Genomic DNA, 26,162 nt, shown 5'->3' on the forward strand with positions numbered 1-26,162 from the left:
GGTGATGTCTACATACCTCGTGGGGTCTCTGTACCAGCTCTGGACAAGGACATCCTCTGGGAGTTCGAACCCAAAAAAATTGGTAACCTATCAACATAGAGTTCATTATGGCATTTTGAATTTGACTTGCTAGATACTTGATTAATTCTTCTACTGGTGCAGGTGAGGGAGATCTTCTAACCGGCGGACGGGCGGAGACTTATATGCTGTAAGTTTGTGCACATCAGTTTAACTTTGCAAATATTTGAGGGTCTTTTATGACAAAAAGTGGAAAAAACTGTAAAATGGTGGTTTGGTGTGTGGTACTGCACTGCAAACCTCTGTTATTTTCTCTAGTATTGTCTTTAAGCAAATTATTTTGTATTGCAGACCGTCTTTGAGAACAGTTTGATGCAACACCATGTTACACTTCCTCCTGTTGCTATGGGGAAGGTCAATTACATTGCACCTGCTGGTCAATACTCACTAAAGGTTGGTCAGCCAAGATCCTTTGTATTTATAATAGGCCTTCTGAAGGCATTGATGGTCAATATACTTTTTTTCTTCCTTTCCCTATCTATCTGCAAATATGTGCCAGTACAAGTCAGTGGTGTTGATCCAGAGCTTAACACTGTTGATGCATCACAAATTCTCAATCTCATGTTTTCTTCTGTTTGTTCACTATATCAAACAAATTTCATCTGGATATATGCTTAACCTACTATGTTTCTGCAGGATACTGTGTTAGAGCTTGAGTTTCAAGGTGTCAAAAAGCAATTTACCATGCTTCAGGTATTGAATTTATTAACTTTGGGTATTCTTTCAACTTAGATGCAGATCTTTGCTTCCTGATACTGCTGCCCTGCCCCCCCCCCCTTTTTTCTCTTCTTTATTAATTGGGTTAAGTAACAATTCAAAACTTGAAGTCTCCTTACACCGGTTTTTGTCTACCTTTTGCAGACTTGGCCTGTCCGTACACCACGGCCTGTTGCATCAAAACTTGCTGCTGATACACCTCTCCTAACTGGACAGGTTCTGTAACAAATAAAATGAATTGTTTGATGTTATTATCCCTGACAGCTTCATTCAGTGGGGATAAGGCTTCGGCTGTTGTTTTACTGCTTCATTTTAATCAGGAGTTTCTCAAATTTTTGTTGAATATTTTATACAGCGTGTCCTTGATGCCCTTTTCCCTTCTGTTCTTGGTGGGACTTGTGCCATCCCTGGAGCATTTGGTTGTGGGAAAACAGTCATTAGTCAAGCTCTTTCTAAGGTTTGTTTGTCTTTTATATGTTGGAGTATGACCCATTTCAGTTTGGTGACAGCCTTGGATTCTCCTTTGGTTGGCTGGGGACCATTGCAACCTATCATTGGAGTCCTTATGTTTTAATTTTTGTCCATTTGCAGTATTCCAAATTCAGACACTGTGGTTTATGTTGGTTGTGGAGAGAGAGGAAATGAAATGGCAGAGGTGTGTAGCTCTTTGACCTTTTCTGTTGTTTGCCAGTCCTTTTACTGTCTTCAAAGCATTATACCTTTAAGGAAAATTTTGCAGGTTCTTATGGATTTTCCTCAATTGACTATGACACTGCCTGATGGCCGTGAAGAATCTGTTATGAAGTGCGCACAAATTTTTGATTCTTTTTCTGCTATCAACATAGGATAATTGTTTCATTTGATGTGATTTATGACCAAATGGCTGACTTCTCTTTGCCTCTTTTGGTGTTCAATATGATATTCCATTAAAAGATTATTAGTTTTTAATTTTCATGTCGTTCAATTCTTATGCAGAAACAGTTCAAGAAATGGTGTGATCTGCTTAGCGAGGGAGCAGTTCTAAAGTGGGAGAGAGTATATTGTCCATACCAGGATTGTTCACCGTTGATCCTGAATGAGTGTGGAGAGAGTAATGTTAAGAAAACTAAATGCCCTAATTGCAAGAAATTGTTGTGTTATCTCTGCAAATTCCATGGCATGAAGTGTGGAAGAACGGTGAAGATAAGGGAGAGGAATGATATTCTGTTTGCTGAGCTTGTTCAGAAGAAGAAATGGACCAGATGCCCTATCTGCAAACACTGTGTGGAGCTTGTTTCTGGTTGCCCAGTTGTTCGATGCAGGTTTGCATCTAATTCAACTCCATCCTTGCTTTAATTTCTTCCAATTTATTTTAGTATTAGTTTGTTGATGGATTTTGAAGGGTTCTTCTTCAATCTTGCAACTCCAATTAATTAAGATTCAAACTAGATTAACGAAACTAACATTGGCTCCAGCAATTTGTTATTGGAGAGGATCTAGATCTTGGAGTCGGTGGGGAATTCTTGAGCTGTATAGCTTCTCTGCCATATGTGGCAGCAGTGATTGAACACACCTGATGATATCAACAGTTGTGAACAGATTAATTGTTAAAGCTTTCCTTCTTCCCAGGTAATCTCAATTTCTTTCTTCTTCTGAATCGAACTTTTACTTCTTAATCGATAAAGCTTTCCTTTTGAGTTTTATTTTGTTTTGTTAGTGTACTGAAAATCTGAAGTACAAACCACTCAGTCTTTGATTTTTCCTTCTAAACTTTATATTTTTGGAGAACCCTTTAAGTTGGTCAGTAATTGAATCAGTTCTCTCTTTATCTCCTACCCTTTTGGCTGGAAAGGGGAAAAAAGAACAATCTAGCTTTTGGGTATGTGTTTTTGGTGTTATTTCTCTGCTTTCTTGTGGTATTTGTGTATTCATATGTTGTTCAGTATAGTAGAATGACTTGTTGTGTTGTCAGTATCATATTTGAACTATTGCCCGGCTGCTTTTGGTTGGGATTTGGTTTTTCGTGGTATGAATCTCGAAGTGGAATAGCCCCATTTCCCCCCCCCCTTCTTGCTTCTGTTAAGGATAAAGACTAGAGTTTGTTGTAAATTCAAATTCAAACAAATCATACGAGACCTGGACTTGTGTTATTTAGTCTTTGTACCATGATAGGATTGTGAGAGACTAAGTATTATAAATAGATAACTCTTCTTCCTGGATCAATCAACGGGAGGAGTTTCCGAGACAGAGTTCTATTCTCATAGCTGCTATCTTCGAAGGTTTAGCTCTGGAACTCCTATATAAGATTTATTGTTCTTTTCATGAGCTACAGTTACCAAATCCTTATACCCTGTTTGGCAAGTTGCTAGTTTTTGGTGTTTGATATTGTTCCTGAATTTGGGGATGAGAACGTCTTCTGAATAGCTGTTGACTTAAATGTTGTCCTGGATTCTATGATATAAACTAATTCTTGGCAGATAGCCTATACATTTGTATTGAGATCAATTATGAATCTTATTGGTGCCCATATGATCATAGTTATCAAGGCATCCAAACTCTTGCTTCTTGGACCCTCTCCACTGCCATGGTCACTTTGTCTGCCACCTTGACGACTATGCCCATGATTTTGTCTTTAAACTCCCTCAGTGATAAAGTCGTATGTCTGTTGGTCAGTTTTATAATGGTCTTGTTGCCAGAACTGACAATATGTAAATTAATGAAAAAGGATCCATGATGCTTAAATGGCTTAACCAAAATGGGTTCTTTACTTCTTTCTTTATTTGGATCTTGATTGCTATCATGCCCGTTGTTTTGATAGTTCAATATTACATCCAAAGATTTGAGAATGGAAATCCAGTTCTACTTTATACATGTACAGAATGTAGAGGAAGATTATGGCCAACTCTTGATTAATTCACCCCAATTCTGATGTGGCCCAGATTGATATTAACAGGAATCCCAACTCCAGTTCCGATCTTAACATGTTCCTTGTATCACATTCTTTTTTGTGATTTTTTTTGTATTTGTAATACTAGGACTAGCTAGGTTAAGAATTGAACAATTTTTTTTTGGTTGAATGGTTGTCTGTGTCTTTCTAAATCCACGATAACAACGGCAACTCAACCTTATCACTATCAAAAGGGTTGGCTGCATGATCATGCCCTCCAATCAACTATATTTTGGGCTTCTGGCCTTACTTGATATAATATATAAGCTATGCTGATCCTTGTTCTAACGACCTAATTATAATAGAGAATTCAATGCCTTACAAGCTTGCTGTTCTTAAACTAGTCACTACATATAAACTATGCTGATCCTCTTTTTTTTTTTTTTTTTTAAGTTAACTCTACAGGGAGTTCATTATAAGCTTTTGTTTGTTCAATTAACACGATATGGAGATTCTTCTTGATCTGGTTTTAGCCATTAATTGTTTGCAAACTTAGTTATTTCAAAAAATTCTTTAATCTATTTTAAATGTGGATATGCCATTCTGGCATTCTGCCATTTGTTTATTTGTTTATTTGTATGAAACTGTGACTGAGAACACTAACCTAATTATAAATTGTCCCTTTATGCACATCTCTCCACGGCGTCTAATTTGCTTTACTAACATTTTAATTACTGCTTCCCCCCCCATCTTAAGCTGTGATGTATCAATCTGTGTCTTAACTGCTACACATGGGTGCTTGTTTTCTTGTTTTGTAGATAGAGCTCTTAATGACCATTTCTCATATCTGTCGCGTTGATATAAAAGATTTATACCATGAATCTTTTTTTTCTTAATAGGTCCTGTTGCGGAAGACATGTTTCATTGGCAAGCAACAATTATGGGATCAGTCTAACCCAATTTGATCCTTAACTGCTTTATCTGATCATTCCCATTTTTGCAAGTGTACGATTCTCCTAGTATTCATTGCTTAATATGTGCAAGTGTACGATTGCCATTTATGTCATGAGCTGTTAATTTGTATGATTTGTGTACCTTTAATGGCTGTTAAGTTATTTCTAAATCATACTTGCTGAAAGCTTTTATATTGCTTCTTTAATTAGAGAGTGTTATGTGTTTGAGTACTTTGCTTCTTTAAATTATAAGCCTCATCTATCTAGCAAAGTCTTTGTGATTGGATGCTACATTGTGATAAAAACTCCACATTTGAGAAGCCGTTATTACTGATATAAAATTATTTTTGACACTCTTGGTCTGCTTTTGTATTTATTGGTAGGATCAAGCTTCCCTCTGGTTCCAAAAAGATTGTACCAACCGGGTGCAGAGCCATGATTGGGCAAGTTGCAGTTGGAGGCAGGACTGAGAAACCCATGCTCAAGGCTGGAAATGCATACCACATATTCTTGTTTTTCATATATCCTTGCAGCTACCTTCAGGATTTTTTTTCCTTTGAAGTTTTGTAGTAAGAGGATTCAATTAGTTTTGATATTGCCTTGAGACCTCAAGTAATGTTAATGGTGCATCATCATTTGAGATTTATTCTAGTGTTATATACTGGTATTTTTTATAAACATTGTCCACTGAACGATTTTCCTTTTGAATTGCTTACTTTTTTTATCATGCGTTGTTTTTGCAGTTTGCTGCTGCTGCTGGGATGTGGCTGATTGAAATGCTTTGATCTATCTTGTGGATGACAAGTAGTTGATCTAATCCATGTTGTCAAGTGGTGAGTTGGTTCCTCTTCAATATTCCATCAAAACTAAGTGGTATTTTTCTGCTCCAGTGAATTTAAATGAAGGTCTACACGCATATGGCAGCTTATGTATAGTTCATGGTTGAACTGAACACAGTGGATTTTTGGGTTTTTGGGCTTTTTTTGGAAGTTAGAAATTGTATATCCACCAAATTATGATGTTGCCGTTATTTCTCGTTTTGCAGCCTGGTACTTACCTTGATCAGAAAGAGAAGCTAATAAAGTATAGTGATTTTGTCAACAAGGAGCTGATATTGTTTTCCATGGCTGATCTGCAAAGATCAATCCCGTCTATGGTGGATGGTCTGAAACCAGGCCAACGGAAGATTCTGTTTTGCTCTTTCAAGAGGAATTTTGTGAAAGAAGCAAACATTGGCCTGGGGTAAGACCACATATGTGATCAGAGATTCAGAGAGCGAGGAAGAACCTGCTGGTGATTCTGATTTTGAGGATAATGAAGAAGATTCTGATTAATTCTTAATTTCTTTGGTCACCTCAGAAAGACTAAAGCAGGTTTCAAATCTTATTGGTTTTGAAACCTGCTTATCTTGTAATCTACATTCTTATCTAGTGGATCTAAAAAAACTTCTCCCTTCAACTAATTACCATGAAAAATAAGATTTTGAATAATAACAATGGCAGGTTGTATGTGGTACTTGTGATTGTACCTTGCCCTAGAGGTGTATGGGTTCAAAATGGTGTGTTGGAAAGAAACAAAACTCATTTGTAATAAGTTGTTTATGCTTTAATTTTTGCGTGTAATGTCCCATCTCAATATTAGAGCGAATGAGTGATATGGTTCTCGCCACTGCCTATCTAACAAATTATGTGGCTGCAGTTGTTTGCCATGGACCTACATTGCCTTCATATACTTTCGATTGTAAAAAATTATGAAATCCCACAAATTTATCATTTTAGATGTTTGGGGTCAAATGTACATGAGAAATGTGATGTAGAGGAAGATCACCTATAGAGTATGAAAATTGGATTAGCCAACTGAAAGATGCCTCCTATGTTCTATGTGATCCACATTTCCTATAAAGCTTAAATCAATTCATTTAACATTTTAAATATTTTGTTTCAAATACAGTATAAATTTAACTTGTCTCCAATGAACAAAGTGAATAAAGCCGTCGAATGTGATGTCTTTTTGTTTATAACACACTTTGGAGGAAATGAACATACTTTGAAATTACGTTTCTTTTTAAACAGAATGATGACACGGAGTTGTTCCGTTTAAACAGAAACCATTCCGTATTATCTATAGAGGATGACGAAACTGAGTCGTTCCGTATAAAAAGACACGATTCCGTTTCGTCTATGGGTTTTATAAAACGGAGTGGTTCCTTATAAAACGGAATAATTCCGTTTCGTCTATTTTAAAACGGATTGGTTCCGTTTAAAAAGGAACCACTCCGTTTGGTAAATTAGTCTTCCGAAACGGAGTGGTTATGTTTAAAAAGGAACCAGCCCGTTTCGTTTGTGAGTCTTATGAAACGGGGTGGTTCCTTTTAAAATGGACCAATTCCGTTTCGTCTATGTTAAAACGGATTGGTTCCGTTTAAAAAGGAACCATTCCGTTTTATCACTGGGTCTTATGAAACGGAGTGGTTCCTTTTAAAACGGACCCATTCCGTTTCGTCTATGTTAAAACGGGTTGGTTCCATTTAAAAAGGAATCATTCCATTTGGTAAATGAATCTTCTGAAACGGAGTGGTTCCGTTTAAAAAGGAACTATTCCGTTTTAACACTGGGTCTTATGAAACGGAGTGGTTCCTTTTAAAATGGACCCATTCCGTTTCGTCTATGTTAAAACGGGTTGGTTCCGTTTAAAAAGGAACCATTCCGTTTCATCTGTGAGTCTTATGAAATGGAGTGGTTCCTTTTAAAAGGGACCCATTCCGTTTCGTCTATGTTAAAACGGGTTGGTTCCGTTTAAAAAGGAACCATTCCGTTTGGTAAATGAGTCTTCTCAAACGGAGTGGTTCCGTTTAAAAAGGAACCATTCCGTTTCATCTGTGAGTCTTATGAAACGGAGTGGTTCCTTTTAAAAGGGACCCATTCCGTTTCGTCTATGTTAAAACGGGTTGGTTCCGTTTAAAAAGGAACCATTCCGTTTCGTAAATGAATCTTCTGAAACGGAGTGGTTTCGTTTAAAAGGAACCATTCCGTTTCATCTGTGAGTCTTATGAAACGGAGTGGTTTCTTTTAAAAGGGACCCATTCCGTTTCGTCAATGTTAAAACGGGTTGGTTCCGTTTAAAAAGGAACCATTCCGTTTGGTAAATGAGTCTTCTGAAACGGAGTGATTCCGTTTAAAAAGGAACCATTCCGTTTCATCTGTGAGTCTTATGAAACGGAGTAGTTCCTTTTAAAAAGGACCCATTCCGTTTCGTCAATGTTAAAACGGGTTGGTTCCGTTTAAAAAGGAACCATTCCGTTTGGTAAATGAGTCTTCTGAAACGGAGTGATTCCGTTTAAAAAGGAACCATTCCGTTTCGTCTGTGAGTCTTATGAAACGGAGTGGTTCCTTTTAAAAGGGACCCATTCCGTTTCGTCAATGTTAAAACGGGTTGGTTCCGTTTAAAAAGGAACCATTCCGTTTCGTAAATGAGTCTTCTGAAACGGAGTGGTTTCGTTTAAAAAGGAACCATTCCGTTTCATCTGTGAGTCTTATGAAACGGAGTGGTTCCTTTTAAAAGGGACCCATTCCGTCTCGTCAATGTTAAAACGGGTTGGTTCCGTTTAAAAAGGAACCATTCCGTTTGTAAATGAGTCTTCTGAAACGGAGTGATTCCGTTTCATCTGTGAGTCTTATGAAACGGAGTAGTTCCTTTTAAAAGGGACCCATTCCGTTTCGTCAATGTTAAAACGGGTTGGTTCCGTTTAAAAAGGAACAATTCCGTTTGGTAAATGAGTCTTCTGAAACGGAGTGATTCCGTTTAAAAAGGAACTAGCTGGTTTTCTGATTTTATATTTCAAACACCAGTAGGGCAGACGGAAATTCCGTCTGGACTACTAAATCCAAACGGTCTTCCGTCTGGGTAGACGGTCGATCGTCTGGGACTGACATGCATTACCAACTTTAAACACAAATTCCATTTTCTCCAAAATGCGGTTGAAACAATAACACATGGCATTCTTGAATTCCCTGGTTGTACGGCCATTGACGGCTTTACTAACTTGGTTAAAATAAAAATTATATTTTAACTGTATTTCAAATTGGGGTCAATTTATAATGTTCTAATATTTACGTTTGAATCACAAGATTGGTGCTTTAACTGCCACCATACAACATGGGCGTTCATTACTATAACCATACATGATCAGTGAAGCTAGTAGGTTCGGGCTCTTGCAGATTGAAAATATAATAACTAATCGAGAGTTCGACCAATCATGGAATGCAACACATTTCTATTACATTTTCAAATCTAACAGTTGGACCGCATTAATGGCGCATGACAATAGCAAGATTGCAATCCAACCAATACTGAATGATATTCAAGCTCTATAGCATTGATGGGGGGGCATCATAAGTTTCATTGAGATCCATAGGCAGTGTAAATTGACAATGTTGAGAACTCGATTCTTGAACAATTGAATTTGTTTTCTTTAAATGTGATTGGGCAAGTGAATTTTTAAAATGAAGTTCTATTATCCAGAAACTGCCCAATTCACTTACATGCCATGCAAAGTTGATAGCTTAAACATGATTTTTTTGTTTTTTTTTTGATAAGCTTTTCTTATGCTGCAGCTATCTATAGGATGCCAGCACAAGAGGACTGACCTTGAAAAGTTAGAATCTTATGAGGACAGGAAGCTTTGGAGCAACAAGGTTTGCAACCTCTACTTTCTTTTCACCAATCCGTTTCATAAAATTCATATACCAAACGGAATAGTTTCTGTTTAAACGGAACGACTCCATTTCATCATTCCGTTTAAAAAGAAACGTAATTTCAAAGTATGTCCATTTCCTCCAAAGTGTATTCTAAAACATCACTACTCCGTTTTGATTGGCCAAGGGGAATTTCTCAAGTAGATCCAGAGCAGCTGGTGCAAAAGCCATTACATATATAGGTCATTGTCCACATTATAAAATGCTAGAGGTGGGAAGACGACCAAAACAGACAAATGTTAAATTTTATAAATCTTAATCGTATGGAAATCACCACAAAAGAAGACACTGACAAAGCATAATAGTACATAGTAGAATAAGTTGTTTTACAATAAAGACTCCAGGTAGCTTTTTGTGTAGCAGATCAACAAGAAAAATGAAAGTAAAATTGTCATCTCAGTTTACATCTCAGAGCACTCCTCAACCCAAAACCCCAAAAGAGAAATCCCAAACCCAAAAACAAGAAGCCAAAATTGTTCTCACACATCGCATCAAAAAAAAGAAGCCAAAATTGTTTCCTCACACATTGTATCGGCCTCTAGTTGATTTTTGACTCCTTGAATCATCCTGCAATACGCAAATGGGTGACTCATGGGTTAGAAAGAGGACAATCAATAAGCATGAGATGGAGATGGTATCAAATAAGGATGTAATGTTAGCATTCATCACCAAACTCCACTCACATGGAAGCTGTAAGTTATCTTATCAGTAACGTCAATAATCTCCTTCCATTTCCTCCCAATGCTCATCTGCAGAAAGAAAAAGAACCAACACAGATGGAAGTCAAAGATGTATACATAACTAGCGCAAAGCTTTTCTCTTTCAGATTAACTGCACATAAAAATGATTAGAACACTGATAGTTAAGCGGGAGGCATATCTACTCGAACCTGTGAAAATTGAATCAGAATGCAATAGATTACTACACCATCTTTAAAATTGGAAAATCAGCACAGGACACATGTGCAAACATGCTGCCAACTGTCGCGTCAGGATACAGATAAGAATCTCAAATTCAGTAAATCAACAGTGAACAAAACAGAATTTTAGCGCAATACATGGGACAATTTGTGAGGCAAAAAATACAAGGCCCATGTACAAAAGCAGGATCCCAAGTTCCCAAGATGGTTTTTACAACATAACATGTCAAGCACAATTTTGCCACTTTTCCCATGAATTGCCACAAAATATGGAGTTTTTTACTATGATCCTCCATTTAGCTTCTTCATCAAAGTTTGGTGGTTAACCTTGGATCATCCACTTCAAGATTTGGATGGGGAACAACATCAAGCAAAATGCCCAAAATTTTTAACTTCTGGAAAAATAAAAGGTAAATTTACATTGGTTAGTGTTCAGTCTTTTATATGTTAGCCAATCATGAGCCTGTCTACAACTTCACATAACTGCTTACATTTCAATTGTTTAGATTAATATATAATGCATAATAGGTCATACAAATTTTGAACCTGCGACCAGAAAACAACAGAGAAATTCTCCAATGAACAGAAATGTATCTTGAATTTCAAACCAGTCTTATAGGCCACACATCCAATTTGCATACATGCTTCTTACTCCCTCATTTCTAGGAATTACCAATATCAAGCATATTTCCAAGTTCCTTAGGTAAACCAAAAAATATTTTACACGTAAAAGGTCACTGGACTTCTGAAAATGAACCATACATGCAGAGTTTTCTTACATCCAAGCACAGTTAAAGCCTAAAAGTATGATTCACATATGCCCCTAAAGCGTATCAGCTTCCATCACAGCATCCTACCTATGCTGATGTAACGCAAACATCATTGGAAAAAGAAATCACAAAATTCAACATAACCACGCCTACAAAAATTTTAAGGTCCAAAATTATTAAAATGAGAATGTCCCAGTGTTTCCAATTCAAGAAGGGAATCTCAGGTTTTCCTATGACAACTGGGATACCGACATCTTCTCAACAATTCAATTCATGAAGAAAATCTCAGAGTTTGAAAAGCCACAGTATCTCAGCAAGAAAAATGCAAAATACCGACCTGTATAAATGGAGGCCTCTCGAGCAGCCACAGGCATGTTTGAAGTGTTTGCCACAAGTGTTGTGCGCTTCATAACAGATTCTTCACGGCCATCAGGCAGTGTCATAGTCAATTGAGGAAAATCCATAAGAACCTGCAAAATTTTCCTTAAAAGGTATAATGCTTTGAAGACAGTAAAAGGACTGGCAAACAACAGAAAAGGCCAAAGAGCTACACACCTCTGCCATTTCATTTCCTCTCTCTCCACAACCAACATAAACCACAGTGTCTGAATTGGAATACTGCAAATGGACAAAAATTAAAATAAGTTCATACATTGCAGCCCCTGCCATTCCATCTGCAACAACAACAGGTCCAGACACCTGGCAAAGATAAAAATAGTGAGAGGAAATGTGATTCATCGCTACATTATGGTTTATACTATTCAACTTGTTGTAATAGCATAGGAAACGATAGCTCCCACACATAAGAATTTTGATTAAAAGAAATGATAAAAGCAGTTGGAAGGAAATACATCTTCTAGATCCAAATAAGTATTGCAGAAGAACAATAAGAATAAAACCAACAACAATAAGCTAATGGATAACAGTTGTTAAATAACTAATCCAAAGATAAAAAAAGAAACTGTCAGCAACAGTAATTGTAAGCCTAAAGCAGTACTAATCAGGTCCAAGACAATACAGTTCTTAACTTGGAAATGGAGAAGAGAGTGGGACATTCTCTCAGTCCTGTGAAATAGGAAAAATTATTCTAGATAATTAAAAGAGCATAAACATATATTTAACATGTATCAGTGCCATTATTTTCTTTTACGTGCACAGCATAAGAGTTCAGAAATTAGGCTGTATTTTACTTCTTCATTTTTTTTTTCTTTTTCTTTTTTCGGGTTGGGGGGGGGGGTGTTGTAAATTCACCTTTTTTAACCCCACTCTTCTGCAAGAGCACTTTTAGGCATATTATTAAACTCTTTTAGCACTACCAGTAGCATTCTTAAGTTGCTTGTGTTCAAGCAAGTAGAATTACATCTCCCCATATCCTCATGTTCAATCTAACCTTCCATTTCAGTAAGTACCTTAGAAGCAAAGCATGATTAAACTAATAATTAAAGTTAATAAGTGCCTTCAGGACACCTAAAAATAGATATCACAAGAATACCAAATGCGATCCTGTTAGCTCGATTAGCGGCTGATCCCTGTTTGTGCTCAGAGTTCATTAAAACGATGAATTCTTCTAAAATCCTCAGTAAGTGCAAAATTAAAACCTTTTTTGAACTAATTATCTCCAACTATCGAATTGATCGAAGTAACAAGGGCAAAAGATGATGATAACGCTCAAGAAGTCCTTAAGAGAATCAATTCAGCTTCTTAAGGTGCCAACAAATCCACTGAGGAATAGAAGAGGCATTACACTGCTAAAGTTAACGATGAAAGGAATCACAGAGCTATAATTTGTGAAATGAATACAGTTAACGCACCAGATAGAGTATTTAAATAAAAAAAATAAAAAAAAACCAAGCCAACTTCAAACAAAATAATAAATTCAATTCTCAAAAATAGTAAGATTATCAAGTTTACCATTTTAGATTATAAGGAAACACTCTAGTGCTGAATAGAAGATGATCTCGTCTAATGCAATTCCATATTCTGCATCAGCAAGTTAGTTCCACAGTCGCAGTGATTATTGAGTGAGGATTTACTTGGAACTATAACAGAAACACTACCAATTTTCTAGTCAAGAGGCATGGTTCGATTCCACAAACATCTTTCATGCTTCGATTCAATATATCCCCAATATATGAAACGACTTTCTAACCTTCAACCCACAAATGAAATGACAATTGGAGTAATCCAGGTCAATATAGAAGTGAATGACTAGGATTATGCTGTACTTTTCAATTATATTTAATGTCATAAACCAGATAACACCTCAGAAATTGACTTATATAGCAACCATGTCGGCACCTATCCCACAAGTCTGATGAGTGGATCGTCTTTAAGGTTTCACCGCTTAAAGGACAACTAGGAATTGGATAATATTAACGGCCTAATAGCACTATAAGAGGGGAAATTAAAAATAAAGAGTTAGTACCTATGGCTCTGCTAATAGAATAGAAAGCCAGAATTGTTCATAGTCATTACTCATTAGTCATATTTGATGTTTCACCAGCCTTTTTACTTTCTTTGTTAATATAAAAATATTGATAAAGATAGAGTCACAAACAAGTTCAATCAACACCAAAAGCCAGCAGGTGTGTCACCACCTACAACAATTGTTGTCAATACATAAGAACTCCAAAGCAATTGGGATCACAATGGAATACATTTCCAAAACACTAGATAAACCTTATGACTCCTTGCTTGACCATGAAGTCCACTAAATCATTTGCATATCTTTGCTTGAAATGAAATCAGCTGCTTGAGATCCAAGAAAATCTTACAAACTAATACTAATGTAGCCCTAGATTGGAAAGGATCAACTAGGCTCCAGTTTACCAGGATCTTGTGCGAACCAGCCAAGTTCAAGTAGGCTAAAATATGGTGTCCACTTTAGGTTAGGGTTAGGTCACAATTAAGGTTTGAAGGTAAGGCTATGACCAATGAGTGATGACATGTCACGACTTGCATTGATAATGCATAGTGTCTGAGCACAAGAGACAACATGTAATTGGCCCAGCCACATGACAATCTAGTAAGAGAAACAACACTGTAACTAAATTAATGTAGTGATGACATGTAATTGCAACTAATTGCTTACTTGTTGTTGAAAGGAAGCCAACTCAACAGTTTCATTATATCATTTTTATGCCAGTCCTTTTTTTCCCCTCAAGTTGAAGTACAAAGATTCAGAGTAAGCTCAATATAACTTGATCAGAGCCATCAGATTTTGAATTCTACAATACTTGTGGCTGTGCTACGAAAGAAAATAGTCAACGTGCCCTAAATATCATTAAAAAATAATACATAGATACAAACCAAAACCAGAAACAAAACAAAACAAATATGACCAAGGACAGGATAAGAATCACCTCAATCCCCCACCAGTGACAGGGGAGTCATCAACATGACTTCCGCTTGGTCCAAACACAGAATTCTGATAGCCCATGATATCAAGTAACCTTTGAAGCGACCCTCTTTACCTCTCTTTATACAAATGAAAAACAGACAGAATGACAAATCACCAACTTATAGAGAAAAGTCTAGCCGTGCATGTAATTGAAGCGCTTCAAGTATCTCGCTAAGTCTCTCATCACCCCAATCACGATACTTTGAATTCAACCTGGAAAGAGTAGCTCCAAAATTAAATGATACATATGGATCCAATAACACCAACAACAATATAATCAAAATAGAAAAACAAAATCCAAATGAATGACACCGCGACGGACCCAAAATTAGGGTATTCCCAAGTCGTAGGGACTTCCCACTTGCATACAAGTTTCCGCAGCAGATAAACCACGAACAATCAGTTACTTGACTCTCAAGCAAATCTTGAGAGGAGGGATCGCACCGTCGCAGCAACGAGTTTTCCAGCAGGATCATCAAATATTATTTCTACAAATCAAATTACCAAAGAACAGTAGTTCCGGGTCAAACATGTCAGAAACTTGTGAATGAGGTAGGGAAATTAACGAAATCCGAGTGTTTGGACCTTAAAAAATACCATAAAACCCAGAAAAGAGACTTACAAATCAAACCGGATGAATGCGAGTTCAAAACAAAACATCAAACATAAATGCATATCATAATAATTGCGTGTAACAACAAATAAGCATCCGAATATGAAGAATAACAACCCAAAAAAAATCGCTAAAAGATAATTTCTTTCGAAAATGATGAAAATTAGCGTAGTGGTACCTCTTCTGACCACCAGTGTAATACTTCTGAGGGGCATCATCATCATCAGAGCCAGGACCAGAAGCACGGTTCAGATCAGAAAACGTCCGAATACCTCCCGTACGATTACCAGAGGGCTTCACCGGCTTCTTGTCTCGCGAAGACATGGGGGCGGTGATCGGTTGGTAATTGGGAGGTGGGATCAACGGAGACGGAGAAGGAGACTGAAGCGGACGAGGAGGATGAGAAGCTAAATCGCTGATGATATTGCTTTCGTCTTCGTCTTCTCTGTTGAAATTGGAACTGTTATGTTCAAGGTAGGTCGAAATAGCAGAATCAAGATTCCAGTTATGGCTCTCCAAGAAGAAAGTAGCTGCTCAACTTGCAATTTTGCTACTGTCCAGCGCAACTGATTTCGATAACACTTTTCTCAACCTACAGCTTGCTGTTCTTCTTCTCCAGATTTTCAGAGCTCGGAATCGTTCACACGAAAAATGAGTTGGGCGGTGAAAGCATGGGTTTTGTGTTTTTCAAAACATTTTGAAATTTTCAATTGAGACGCCGGATTTTGAATTCGTATATACGTATTTTAAATTACGTATTTTGAATCAGGTATAAAACTATCACTCAAACCGCCCAACTCGAACCGTTTTATTTATCATTGGACCGAACCGTCAGCAACAACAGGGTTTACACTTTACACATGAGTTTTGATTATTTTAATGAAAAGATCAAGCGCACCGTCCGATCTAATCGGACGGTGCGCTTAACCGTCAAGCGCATTAATTGCGCTTGACAATAGCAAAACCCAAAGAATAGGGCTCCCCCTTTGACACACCTCTTATTTGTTGATGATTGTTTACTATTCTCTTATCTTAAACTTAATGAGGTGTGCAATCTTAAAGCTTGTTTGATCTATATTGCAAAGGAAGTGGCCAAGCTGTCAACCTAAAGAAATCCAACCTCTTTTTTAGCCAAAACTCTCATGTCAAATTCAGAAAACGGTTCTCCAACATTCTTAAGGTCACCTACGCTAATGGTCCAACCCGATACCTTGGCCTTCCCTCAAAAATTGGCAATTCAAAAAAACCAAGCTTTTAAAGAAGTTCTGGAATAGGTATTCATAAAGCTTGAGGGGTGGAAAGTGAAACTACTCTCACATGCAGGTAAAGAGACCTTACTCAAATTTGTGATTTATTCTCTCCCACAATATGCAAGTTCACACTTTAAAATGCCTAAGTCTTTGCATGATAAGATCAAGAAATGCTCAACAAATTTCTTTTGTGGGAGAATTTGGAGAAAAATACAAGACACATTGGGTGTTCCTTCCTTACAAGTATATAAGATCCAGCATGGTAAACCTTTGAGAAGCAATCTACAATGGGTCTCTGAGTTAATCGATCAAACATCAAGGCAATGAGATGAAGAAGTGCTTTGGTCTTGGTTTCAGCTAACAGAGATAGCAGCAATATTATAGATACAATTGAGCTTGTTTCCAAGAGAAGATTGCTTGCTATGGATGGGTTCGACAAATGGAAGTCTCTCAATAAAATTCACTTATCATGTTCTCTGTAATGAACGGGATCAGCATCAAGCATAGAAACCATCATCATCTTCTCATCATCACACATGGAGTTCTCTCCCAGAAGTGGTATGGAAAAGTCTATGGAAAGCTCCAATCATGCCAAAGATCAAATTTTTTCTATGATAAACTAAATTCAAATGTATCATTTAAAGCTGACAATGGGGCTATAGGGCTCAGGATTATACTTAGAGATTGCAAGAGTTTACCCTTTTTTGGACGTTGTCAAGTTAGTTTTGATGGTTGAAGCACTAGCAATGCAATCTGAACTCCTATACACTCCAGCAGAAGGTGGACTACGTGTATGCAGAGTCAAATTCGTTGAGCCTAATCCAGTTACTTCAACAACACAATGCAATTCCATATTATGACATCCATGCAATTATCTCGAACATTAAACATTTAAGTTCAAGTTTTTTGGATTGTAAGTTTTTCTATGTTCCTAGGAGGTCTAACAGTGCCGCAGACCAACTAGCAAGGAGGGCCCAGTCTATGGTGGGAACAATTGAATGGCATTTATCCACTCCTTAGTTACAGGATTTGTTGTCCCCTGTTTCCTCGGTTTAGCCGCATTTTTTGAAAGCTTTACTACCAAAAAAATAAAAAATGAAGTAAGTCTGCTGAAGTGACATGCTAATTTTTTCACCCATGACTTTTCAAAACCTACAAAATAAGTGGGATTTTGTGGAAAAATGTAGAAACAACAAAGTGGGACCCACATTTAATATTTTTCCACAAAATCTCTTCATTTTCTTTCTTCCTTTCCTTCTCCCTTGTCCCATTACAGTTGGGGCCCACATGTTTATTTTTTCCACTCATTTTTTCCCAACCCAGCTTTGCAAACGAACGGTGCCCAAGTGTTTTTGCTTCGAGAAACTCCATAAACAATTTTGAGTGTTTCTAGAAGTATAAGAACTCTTTTAGGCATTTGATAACACTTGCATCTGCAAGTAGAAAATTTGATAATCGTAATAAAATTATAAAATTTATCATTATTATGTTTAGAGTGCCAAATTTCATAAATACCCCTTCTAAAATTGTCTCACTGAAACACAATCCGCACCCAATTTTGCTTCAAGAAACCAAGTGTTTTTCAAAGCAAAAATTTTCATAATTTCAATTTATGTTGCAAAAATCATGCAAAATAGAACGGTTTGTGGCTAATTTTTTTGCTTCTTGAAGCAAGAAACATCAGATTTTTTTTCCGGTGGGTTATCAAACGGGTCCATAGTCTTTAAATAATGACACAAATTAAAAGAACAAACTGGTAAAAATGGTTCATTTTTGTGAGTAGGGATGGGGACAGAGACGGTTGGAGAAATTTTTACCATTGCATAAAAAGTTGTGTAGGTTTTAATTAGGTTCTTTTACTTCTTTAGATTGGATATTTAAGGGTTTGTTATTTGAAATTTCAAAACTTGTTGGGAAAATTACGTAATTAACTGCTTTTAAGTTTTATCTTACAAAAATAACTACTCAATGTTTCACTTTACAAAATTAGTCAAAATTGAGTTTGCATTTACAAAACTAGCCAAAATATTGATTTTTCATATTTTTTGACATTTTTTACCCCTAAAACTAATCACATCGAGCGGGAAAACCACTATTTTGTCCAAAAGGGTAAAGTCATTATTTTTTCATACCCTTTGGACATTTTCACCCCTATGCCGGTATGGTCAATTTTAGGGGTAAAAATGTCCAAAGATGTGAAAAAACACTATTTTGGCTAGTTTTGTAAATGCAAACTCATTTTTAACTAATTTTGTAAAATGAAACATTGAGTGGCTATTTTTGTAAAAAAAACCTAAAAGCCAGTTAATCACGTAATTTTCCCAAACTTGTTTCTGAATTTAAATTAGTTTGTTTTCACTACATCCCTAGGTCTAGTAACTCATTTGTTGAGTACCTAGCCAAGAAAACTAGGAAATTCAAGCTTGTTAGGCATTGGTGGGGTGTCCCACCTTCTTTCGTTGTCTCTCCATTCTTTCCTTCTTTAGTTTCTACGTCTTTGAATCACTTCATCTAAAGAAATATTTCATTTATTAACTAAAAAAAAACCTAAATGATACAAATAATTTGATATTATTATTAAATTTTGAAAAAAAATAATAAAGGACAATCAATAATTATCTAGTTTCACAAGTAGTTCTACAATTACATAAAACCCCAAGGAACTAGGTGCAAATTTTCCGTTATTTTTTTGCATGAAAAAAATCTATTGTGACACAATAGGCAAACAGGGCTCAGTCAGGTGCCAAGAGGGATACTCAACATTTTCAGGGTATCTAAAACTAAAATTTTCTTTTCCCTTTTTTTTTTTTTTCGTTTTCTCCTTTATGACTTCCTTGGGTTGAAAGCAAACTAAGGCTAGAGGGAAGTGAAATTTTGACATCTATAAAAGAAAACTAATTTTATATTTATTTTTATATGTGAGTATATGAGTTATTTCAAAACATTCTATATTTATTATCAAATTTTACTTTATTTGCTTCCAATTTATTTTACAAATGAAATTATGTAAAACTTATTATTATTGAATATTTTGCTGCAACCTTTTGAATTTTTATTTTTTGTCGTGGGGATTTTTTGGTGGTATAGACCGTTATGATCGCACCATGTGAATCTAAGCAAAGTGTTGAGTATAGCTCATGCTTCTCATTGTGTTGTCGACGGACACAGGGGTCTTGCTCTAGGAGTTTCTTTACAATTTGGCTTTGGCCCATTAGTAGTTGTGTCTTAGATTTCTAAGCGCCTATATATATTCTCTTGTAACAAAACATTGTATATAGTTGTTTTTGAGAAGAATATAGTGAAAAACCTAATATTGGACGTAGCCTCACATTAAGGTGAACCAGGGTAAAATCCGTTTCTCCTTCTTCCTTGTTTTCTATTCAATTGTATGCGATGATTGATCGCTCTAATCCTAACACAAAGAGAGACTTTGTTTGTCTTGTCTGAGAAAATTGTACGCTTCTCTTTTACTAATGCAGTTCTTAGCGTGGTAATTTCATTATTAATAATCACAAAATAGAAAACAGTAAATAGGGTTAATCTACAAAGATAAAGAGGGTTTTTTTTTTTTTTTTCTCACTCAACACTTTCCTTTGATAGAATAAAATTTTGGGATAAGAAATGAAATTTAGAAAATCAAACACCTCAAGAGTATAAAATAAAGAATTATTATTTACACTAACACCCCCTCTTTTTTTATTCGTGACCATTAAATCCTAGTTTCTATACATCACATAATCCTAATAATCGTGCACAACCGCTAAAAGAAAAACCCTAGTGAATAATAATCACAAGATTTCTTAGTTGCTAATGACCAATACCTCTTAATGAAGAAGTCATGGATTGAACTATCCTTGATGATACCCCTCCGTTATAAGACTCCAGAACCCATGGTAGGCCGGGCGGCGCCCGTCGCACCGCCACCAACCGCCCCCGGGGCGGGGGGGGGGGCCCGCGGGGGCGCCAACCCCGCAAACCGCGACCAAGCCCAGCCCAGGCCCCCCCACAACCCCCCGGCCCGCCACGGCCCCCCGCCCCGCCCAAGGAAACCCGGCGCACCGCCCACCACCGCGGCCGCCCCCCCCGCAGGACCTCGAACCAGCCACGGGGGGGGAGATTTCTTAGTTGCTAATGGGGGAGCAAGTGCCTCTGGAGGAGAAGGGGAGTCAAGTGGATTGGGGAACGCTATCATCCCTAAACAAGAGAAAGTGCATGAAACCATGACATCCCCTCCGGTTTTAGTATTAGGTTAAAAAATTTAAGTTAACCTTCATTGTACCGGCCTGATTGACAAAAAAAAATCCTACCAAACATGTTGAATTTCTTGCTGACCTGGGTCAGCTACAATATTGGTTATTGATCAACACAGCTAACATAATTTCAAGCTGTAACTCAATTTTACACAAGTTAAAAGTGGCATGGGGGTTCAAAGCCCTTTTGAGTCAACTATACATCAGTGTGAGGAAATGACAAGTTTTAGCATCCTTTTCTTAAGCAATGGCTGAAACATAATGACAACTTCAATCATGTTTTAAATGCCTTCTTCAGTGGAATTCTTGCCATTCTACCCACACAACTATGAAGCAAAGTGCATCCAATATTCACAAAAGTGAAGAACAAGAGCTCTGGTCCAAGCTTGGTTCAGACTTACTCCATAGGCTGCACACAAGAGGCAGAAGTCCGACAAGCTCTACAAGGAAATATCATGATCCAGGTGAACCAATTTTAAATAAGTTGTCACTGACATGTCAAGCAAAGAGAACCATCAGTGGCCTCTCCCATTTTATTTCTTTCCTTTTTTCCCCCCTTTTGAAATCATAAATCACAGATAGAAGCACTCCTGCCATAAATCTAGAATGGGAAACTATAAACTTGCAAAGCAACATTCCCCCTCAAATTGTAGGGGCAACAGTTGAACTGATGGTATAAATTTCTTCTATGTTACATTTGTGCTGCAAATAAATTTAGCTCCAATCCACTCCTACAAAATTTGATCACGCTTGTTTATTCACTGTTACAAGCAATTGTGTGATTAAAACCCCTAAGGTAAATAGGGTATCCTAAACTAATAAATAGTTTAAATACTAAAAATAACCCTCTGTGTATCTCTGATGGATCCAACAGAGAACTCTACACCCTTTAAGCTACATTGCCGCAATGCAAATTGCACAGATAAGATCCCGAAGATACACTTTCGCCTACGGTGTTGCAGTTGATATTTCAGTCACGGTAGATATATTGGATGATGTCTTTGTTCACTCGTCGTGCTTCTGTGCTCCTATCCCCCATTACAAGTAGGTCCATGGTTCAGAAATGATGTTGGTTTCATGCTTCTGCATTATCCCTTAATTTGAGGGTCGTTCTTATGTTCATGGCAGATAACTCTGCGGCCAAATACCGGAATACGTAAGGCATGGCCACAGTTTCCATCCCTTTGCTCGTCTTACAAGCATGGCATGTGACCTTCTTTGCACCCTTCCCAGGAGGAAGGCCACCAATTTCCCTCAATGCTCTTTTCTGTGGCTGGATGAAGGAAGCAGTGAGGATACTCCCGCACAGTGAGCAAACATCAGCTATGTGATGATCAGAGCATGTGTGGAGTCTGTCATGCAGCAAATATGCTGCCCCATGAGCCAGGATAGAGTCCCGCTCCATTTCACCAAAACGTATACCTCCACCACGCTTTCTTCCTTTGATGGGTTGTCTGGTGACTTGATCCACCGTGCCAGTAGACCGAACCTGCATAAAGTGGAAATAAACTGATCAGGATGTCATTCACTCATTTCTGTGTTTTGAAGTTTCATCATATTGGGAAGGAAGTAATGCAGGTGATGGCAAGATCAATGTGAAACCAGTATAATTCGATTAAATACAAAAAGCTAAAGGTGGGCCCACTACTCATAATGAATATGAAGCTTCAAAAAACCATTTTACTTTTCATCTCACGAGGAAAATAGAGAGAAGTACAAGTGTGTAACATATTTGAACTGCTTGGTTCACAGTTGAGAAAATAATAAAACCTCGTTAATTTATGTGGAAAGATACAAGTAATGCATGGTTTGAGGACAAGCATCCAACTGTCCATAAATTTTTTTGTCCACCTCTTTTCCTATATGCAAATCAAGTGCATGTCTCTATCTGTAAAGGATTCCCCGAAAATGTAAGCTCTCCCAGGATTTCTTTTAAACAATAAGCCATTTGACAGTAAGGCACATCATCTCTCCCACAAAATCAAGCAATAGGTTAGCTAACACATTTAAATGGTCATCAATGTGAATCAGCAACAAGAAAATATTAAATTCACAATATCAAAGAAACAAGTGATAGCAATAAATAATGACACTTGAAAGAAAGTTCGGGTAGTAAGTTTTGAAAATAAGGACCCAGTCAACTGCTTTCACAGAAGAACTCTGATGTTTTGACGGATTACAAGGAACCATGTGATTTTCAATTTTCAGGAACTCAGATTTAAGAAAAGACAAGGAAAAGAAAAAGGTCAAGAAAATGAAGCAAATCTACGACCTGAAATTTATCAGAGACCATGTGTCTCAGACGCTGATAATAGACAGGCCCAATAAAAATTTCACACTCCAGCTCAGTTCCATAAACTCCACTGTATAACATTTCTACCCCGGAATAATTAAAACCATATGAAGCAAGCACAGAACATAGATCATCAACCAGTGAGCTTGACTCAGATGATGATTTTTCATTCTTCACTGAGCTAGCAAAAGGTGTTGCATCAACAAACTTTCCCTGTAAACTACCTCCCTGTTGCATAAAAAAAAAAATGTATGAAAATGTATGGCATTGGAATAAAAATAGCTCTGAAACATACAAATAATTTTGATCCCAGGATTCCACTAGACAAGCATATAAAAATATGAAAGGAAAAATGACAAAACAAACTGGTAATCAATTTGGTTATAAATAAGTTTCAGTTCTTGGGAGCAGCCAATAGATGGTGAAGCCTTAAATCTGTGCCAGAGCAATAGACAATGAATTATGCACTAAAATATGAGATCTACTGACAGGGTCCTTATGAAACATATGCAGCAAAAAAACATATAGAACCCATCAATATGCAGCAAAATGACATGCACAGACCAGACTGAACTTTCTGACTGTTGAGGTGAAGTAGAAGATATTTCTGAACATGAAGAAACCTGCCTTTTATGTTGGAACAGAGAAAGGGCAGAACCCATGAGTCGGTGTCCCAAGTACATTTGAAAAGCAATCACTGTATTATACAGTAATCTACTAAGAAAGCAAAACAGGGAAGCGTAAAAGAAACAAGCAAGCTCATCACTGTTCTGACTTCAATGTGGGATAACTGGCATATTTGGCAGATGTATGGAATGCACAGAAGGCACTTGTATAGGATAGCCTAACAGAAAGACGCCCTATCACTTTAGGAAAATAATATATAAACATGCTTGACTCCATTGACATAGGAAATCTAATACTATTCTCAGTCTTGATAGCTGCCATTTGTTAATCAAATGGGCATTGCAGACACAAATACCATATACCTATACCGTGCACTGGATAGATCAAATCAAACAATGATGATCTACAAGAAAAAAAAATCAGTTCATGAAAAATTACGTTGGTTGGTCACAGTGGACTAGACGGACGTCCGTCTATTGGTCGGACACTGGGGACCATCACAATAACCAAGATAGAATAGCTGGGCAGACGGACCCGCGGCAAGAAGGCAGACGGACAACCGTCCGGGAGATAGTTTTGTTTTTGGATATTGGTCTTCTCACATCCACTCAGCTGATAATCTACCTGGCATACCCAAGTGTGTGATCCACAGCCCTAAGGATCAAGTACGAGGAACCAACCTCCCACTATACAAAACATAATCATGAACAAGATAAAATCAATATAATATCAGAAACAAGAGATCAAGATATGAATAAGAGAGACAAATAATAGAGTGCTGAATTTAAAGATACCAGTATATTAAAATCAAAGTAAAGAGTATGTGGAGAAATCACCCTCAAATCGAGCGGAAAAGTAGTTCAAATATCATTAAGATTACAATCCAGTTTTCAAAAGAAAGGAATGAAAGGGAGATAAACATCTAAACTAATGTGTCTTCAGTCTTATGCAAAATATCCTCATAAACATAAACAAAAGACACGAGACATGGGTGGGACTAATCCTGGTTTATGAAGCATTCTTAATATATTCTCAACAATGCCTTTTTCTTCCACTTGGAAACCCTTCTGCATTCTAAACGCCATAGTGCACTTCACAAGGCATCCACAAACCTCGACACACAGAGGTGTCAACTGCCCCAATAATCTTAAGACTCTTTGAGAGTTGCCAATTTGATGCTTGGTTCAAGGAAAAAAAGAAAAGAATGCCTTGCATCTTATTCTAAACTGTAAGCCCCGATGGAATTCAAATCAGCTTGGTTATAAACAACGTCCAAAACCTTATTTCGTCTCAATGTCTTGACAAGGTCAAGACAACTGAGATACAGTGACTACAGTGAAATCTCAGCAAAACATGGTACAATGACACCCCATGTTTCATTTCAGGTCTGATTGTTTGTGTACAACCTGATTTGAGGCCAATAAATACAGTGGCAACACAAACTAGTCTCCTAGATTCACACATGCCCGGTTGTACGCAAATGAAACTGGGTCATTTATTTACCCAAATATAAACATGGATATACAAGAAAACATTGAAACTTCCATTAAAATGCAATAACAAATACTGAGAAGTAGTCAAATCTCAGTTATAATTTGAAAATAAAAAATATAATTTTGTTTTAAAATCCATTGAAATTTTAAAAGTTTCACCAAAATTTCTTACATTACGGCGAGATCCAGTCAACTTGTTTTGCCCCCAATTTCGCTCTCACCCTGCTCGAGATTATCGAGATCTCTTAGAACAATGGTTATAAGCCCATAAATGTTTTGGTTATAACTTTGTGACCATCTTTCATATAGAAATAAAATCCCAAATCAGAGCAAATAGTTTGCTGCAGCCTAGAATACCAAGAAGAATGTGGTAGCTCTCTTGGAAGTCAACTAAAATCTACAACTTTTTGTACCACCACTTGGAGGTCCCATGATTTGGTTAAGATTAGTATGTACACTTTAAGTGAAAGTCAAATAACAAAACCACATATACCCCATACCTAACCCCTTGATACATGTTATAGCTTGACCCAACCATCCTAAAACCCTAAATCACCCCCCCCCTTTTTCTTAGTCAACCAAAACCCTGTGATGTGAACCAGAACCAGGGCTGAAATAGGACCTAGGGTAGCACACCCACACCCTACGGCCCTCTAGTACCGGCAGTGGTATTTTGGTAATTTTGCTATTTTTCAGTTGAGTTAACTTAGGGTTTCCTTAGGTCCAGTGCGCTAGTGGGACTTTAGATCTACTTCTATTTTTGAGTTTTCAGTCAATAATTGTTAAGTTATTGAAGAGTCCTTGTTAGGTCGGGATTCCAAAGCTGTAAGGGAGTATCCTAGAGTAGGATATGATAAGAGTCTCTGCATGAGTGTGAGTCCTTGGTCCAAGTAGGAGTCCTAGTTTGAATTATTTCCTAAAGTTGAGTCTTAGTGTGACTTCCTTCTTTAAGGGTTATAAAAATGCTTCTCTAGCTTGTCACAGACCAGATCATGTTTATGAATAAGATTTGAGAATTGAAGTATCAAAGAGCCTGGGGTCGTCAGTTCCCATGGAGGGAACTTGCAGCTGCTACTGCGTGATGAATTCTGCAAGAATCAATCAAGTCCCTTGCATTTTTCCAGTACAAGACACCCCCGGTTCCCACACCTAACCCTGCCACTCCCCTCCCATCCCTTC

General features: G+C 37.3%; 3 protein-coding genes across 7 annotated transcripts in view; 1 reads left to right on the forward strand and 2 right to left on the reverse strand.

Annotated features, from left to right (window-relative positions):
• Positions 1-212: 212 nt before the first annotated feature.
• LOC148999988 (V-type proton ATPase catalytic subunit A-like) lies at positions 213-1,759 on the forward strand. The gene is made up of 7 exons (XM_089140629.1): positions 213-295; positions 387-471; positions 715-771; positions 940-1,011; positions 1,151-1,252; positions 1,387-1,450; positions 1,535-1,759. The coding sequence occupies exons 1-6, from the start codon at positions 258-260 to the stop codon at positions 1,438-1,440; spliced, it is 408 nt and encodes a 135-aa protein (XP_088996755.1). The 5' UTR covers positions 213-257; the 3' UTR covers positions 1,441-1,450; positions 1,535-1,759.
• A 7,723-nt stretch (positions 1,760-9,482) lies between these two features.
• On the reverse strand, positions 9,483-15,727 carry LOC148999989 (uncharacterized). Of its 5 annotated transcripts, none has more exons than XR_016170808.1 (6): positions 15,249-15,727; positions 14,780-14,945; positions 11,613-14,670; positions 11,395-11,527; positions 10,052-10,117; positions 9,483-9,935 (listed from the first exon to the last, which is right to left on the reverse strand). XR_016170808.1 is itself a non-coding variant. In XM_089140656.1 (5 exons), exons 2-4 carry the CDS (start codon positions 11,859-11,861, stop codon positions 10,083-10,085), a joined length of 417 nt encoding a protein of 138 aa, XP_088996782.1. In that variant the 5' UTR covers positions 11,862-14,670; positions 14,780-15,727; the 3' UTR covers positions 9,483-9,935; positions 10,052-10,082. The 5 variants fall into 5 exon arrangements, 1 of the variants encoding a protein (XP_088996782.1); XR_016170810.1 differs by having other exon boundaries at positions 11,613-11,756; positions 14,420-14,670; positions 14,780-15,727; XR_016170809.1 differs by having other exon boundaries at positions 11,613-11,756; positions 14,149-14,670; positions 14,780-15,727.
• Positions 15,728-20,821: 5,094 nt separating this feature from the next.
• NRPA2 (nuclear RNA polymerase A2) overlaps positions 20,822-26,162 on the reverse strand; it is a 53,456-nt gene continuing 48,115 nt past the window's right edge. The window contains exons 25-26 of the mRNA XM_089141068.1: positions 22,843-23,091; positions 20,822-22,059 (exon numbers count right to left, since the gene is read on the reverse strand). Coding sequence (XP_088997194.1) covers positions 21,646-22,059; positions 22,843-23,091 — 663 coding nt within the window. The 3' untranslated portion in view covers positions 20,822-21,645. The remainder of the gene's footprint in view (positions 22,060-22,842; positions 23,092-26,162) is intronic.

Source organism: Hakea prostrata, chromosome 11, assembly GCF_041222555.1.
Source record: "Hakea prostrata isolate BN-2017 chromosome 11, UWA_Hpros_2, whole genome shotgun sequence".
Lineage (NCBI taxonomy): Eukaryota > Viridiplantae > Streptophyta > Magnoliopsida > Proteales > Proteaceae > Hakea > Hakea prostrata.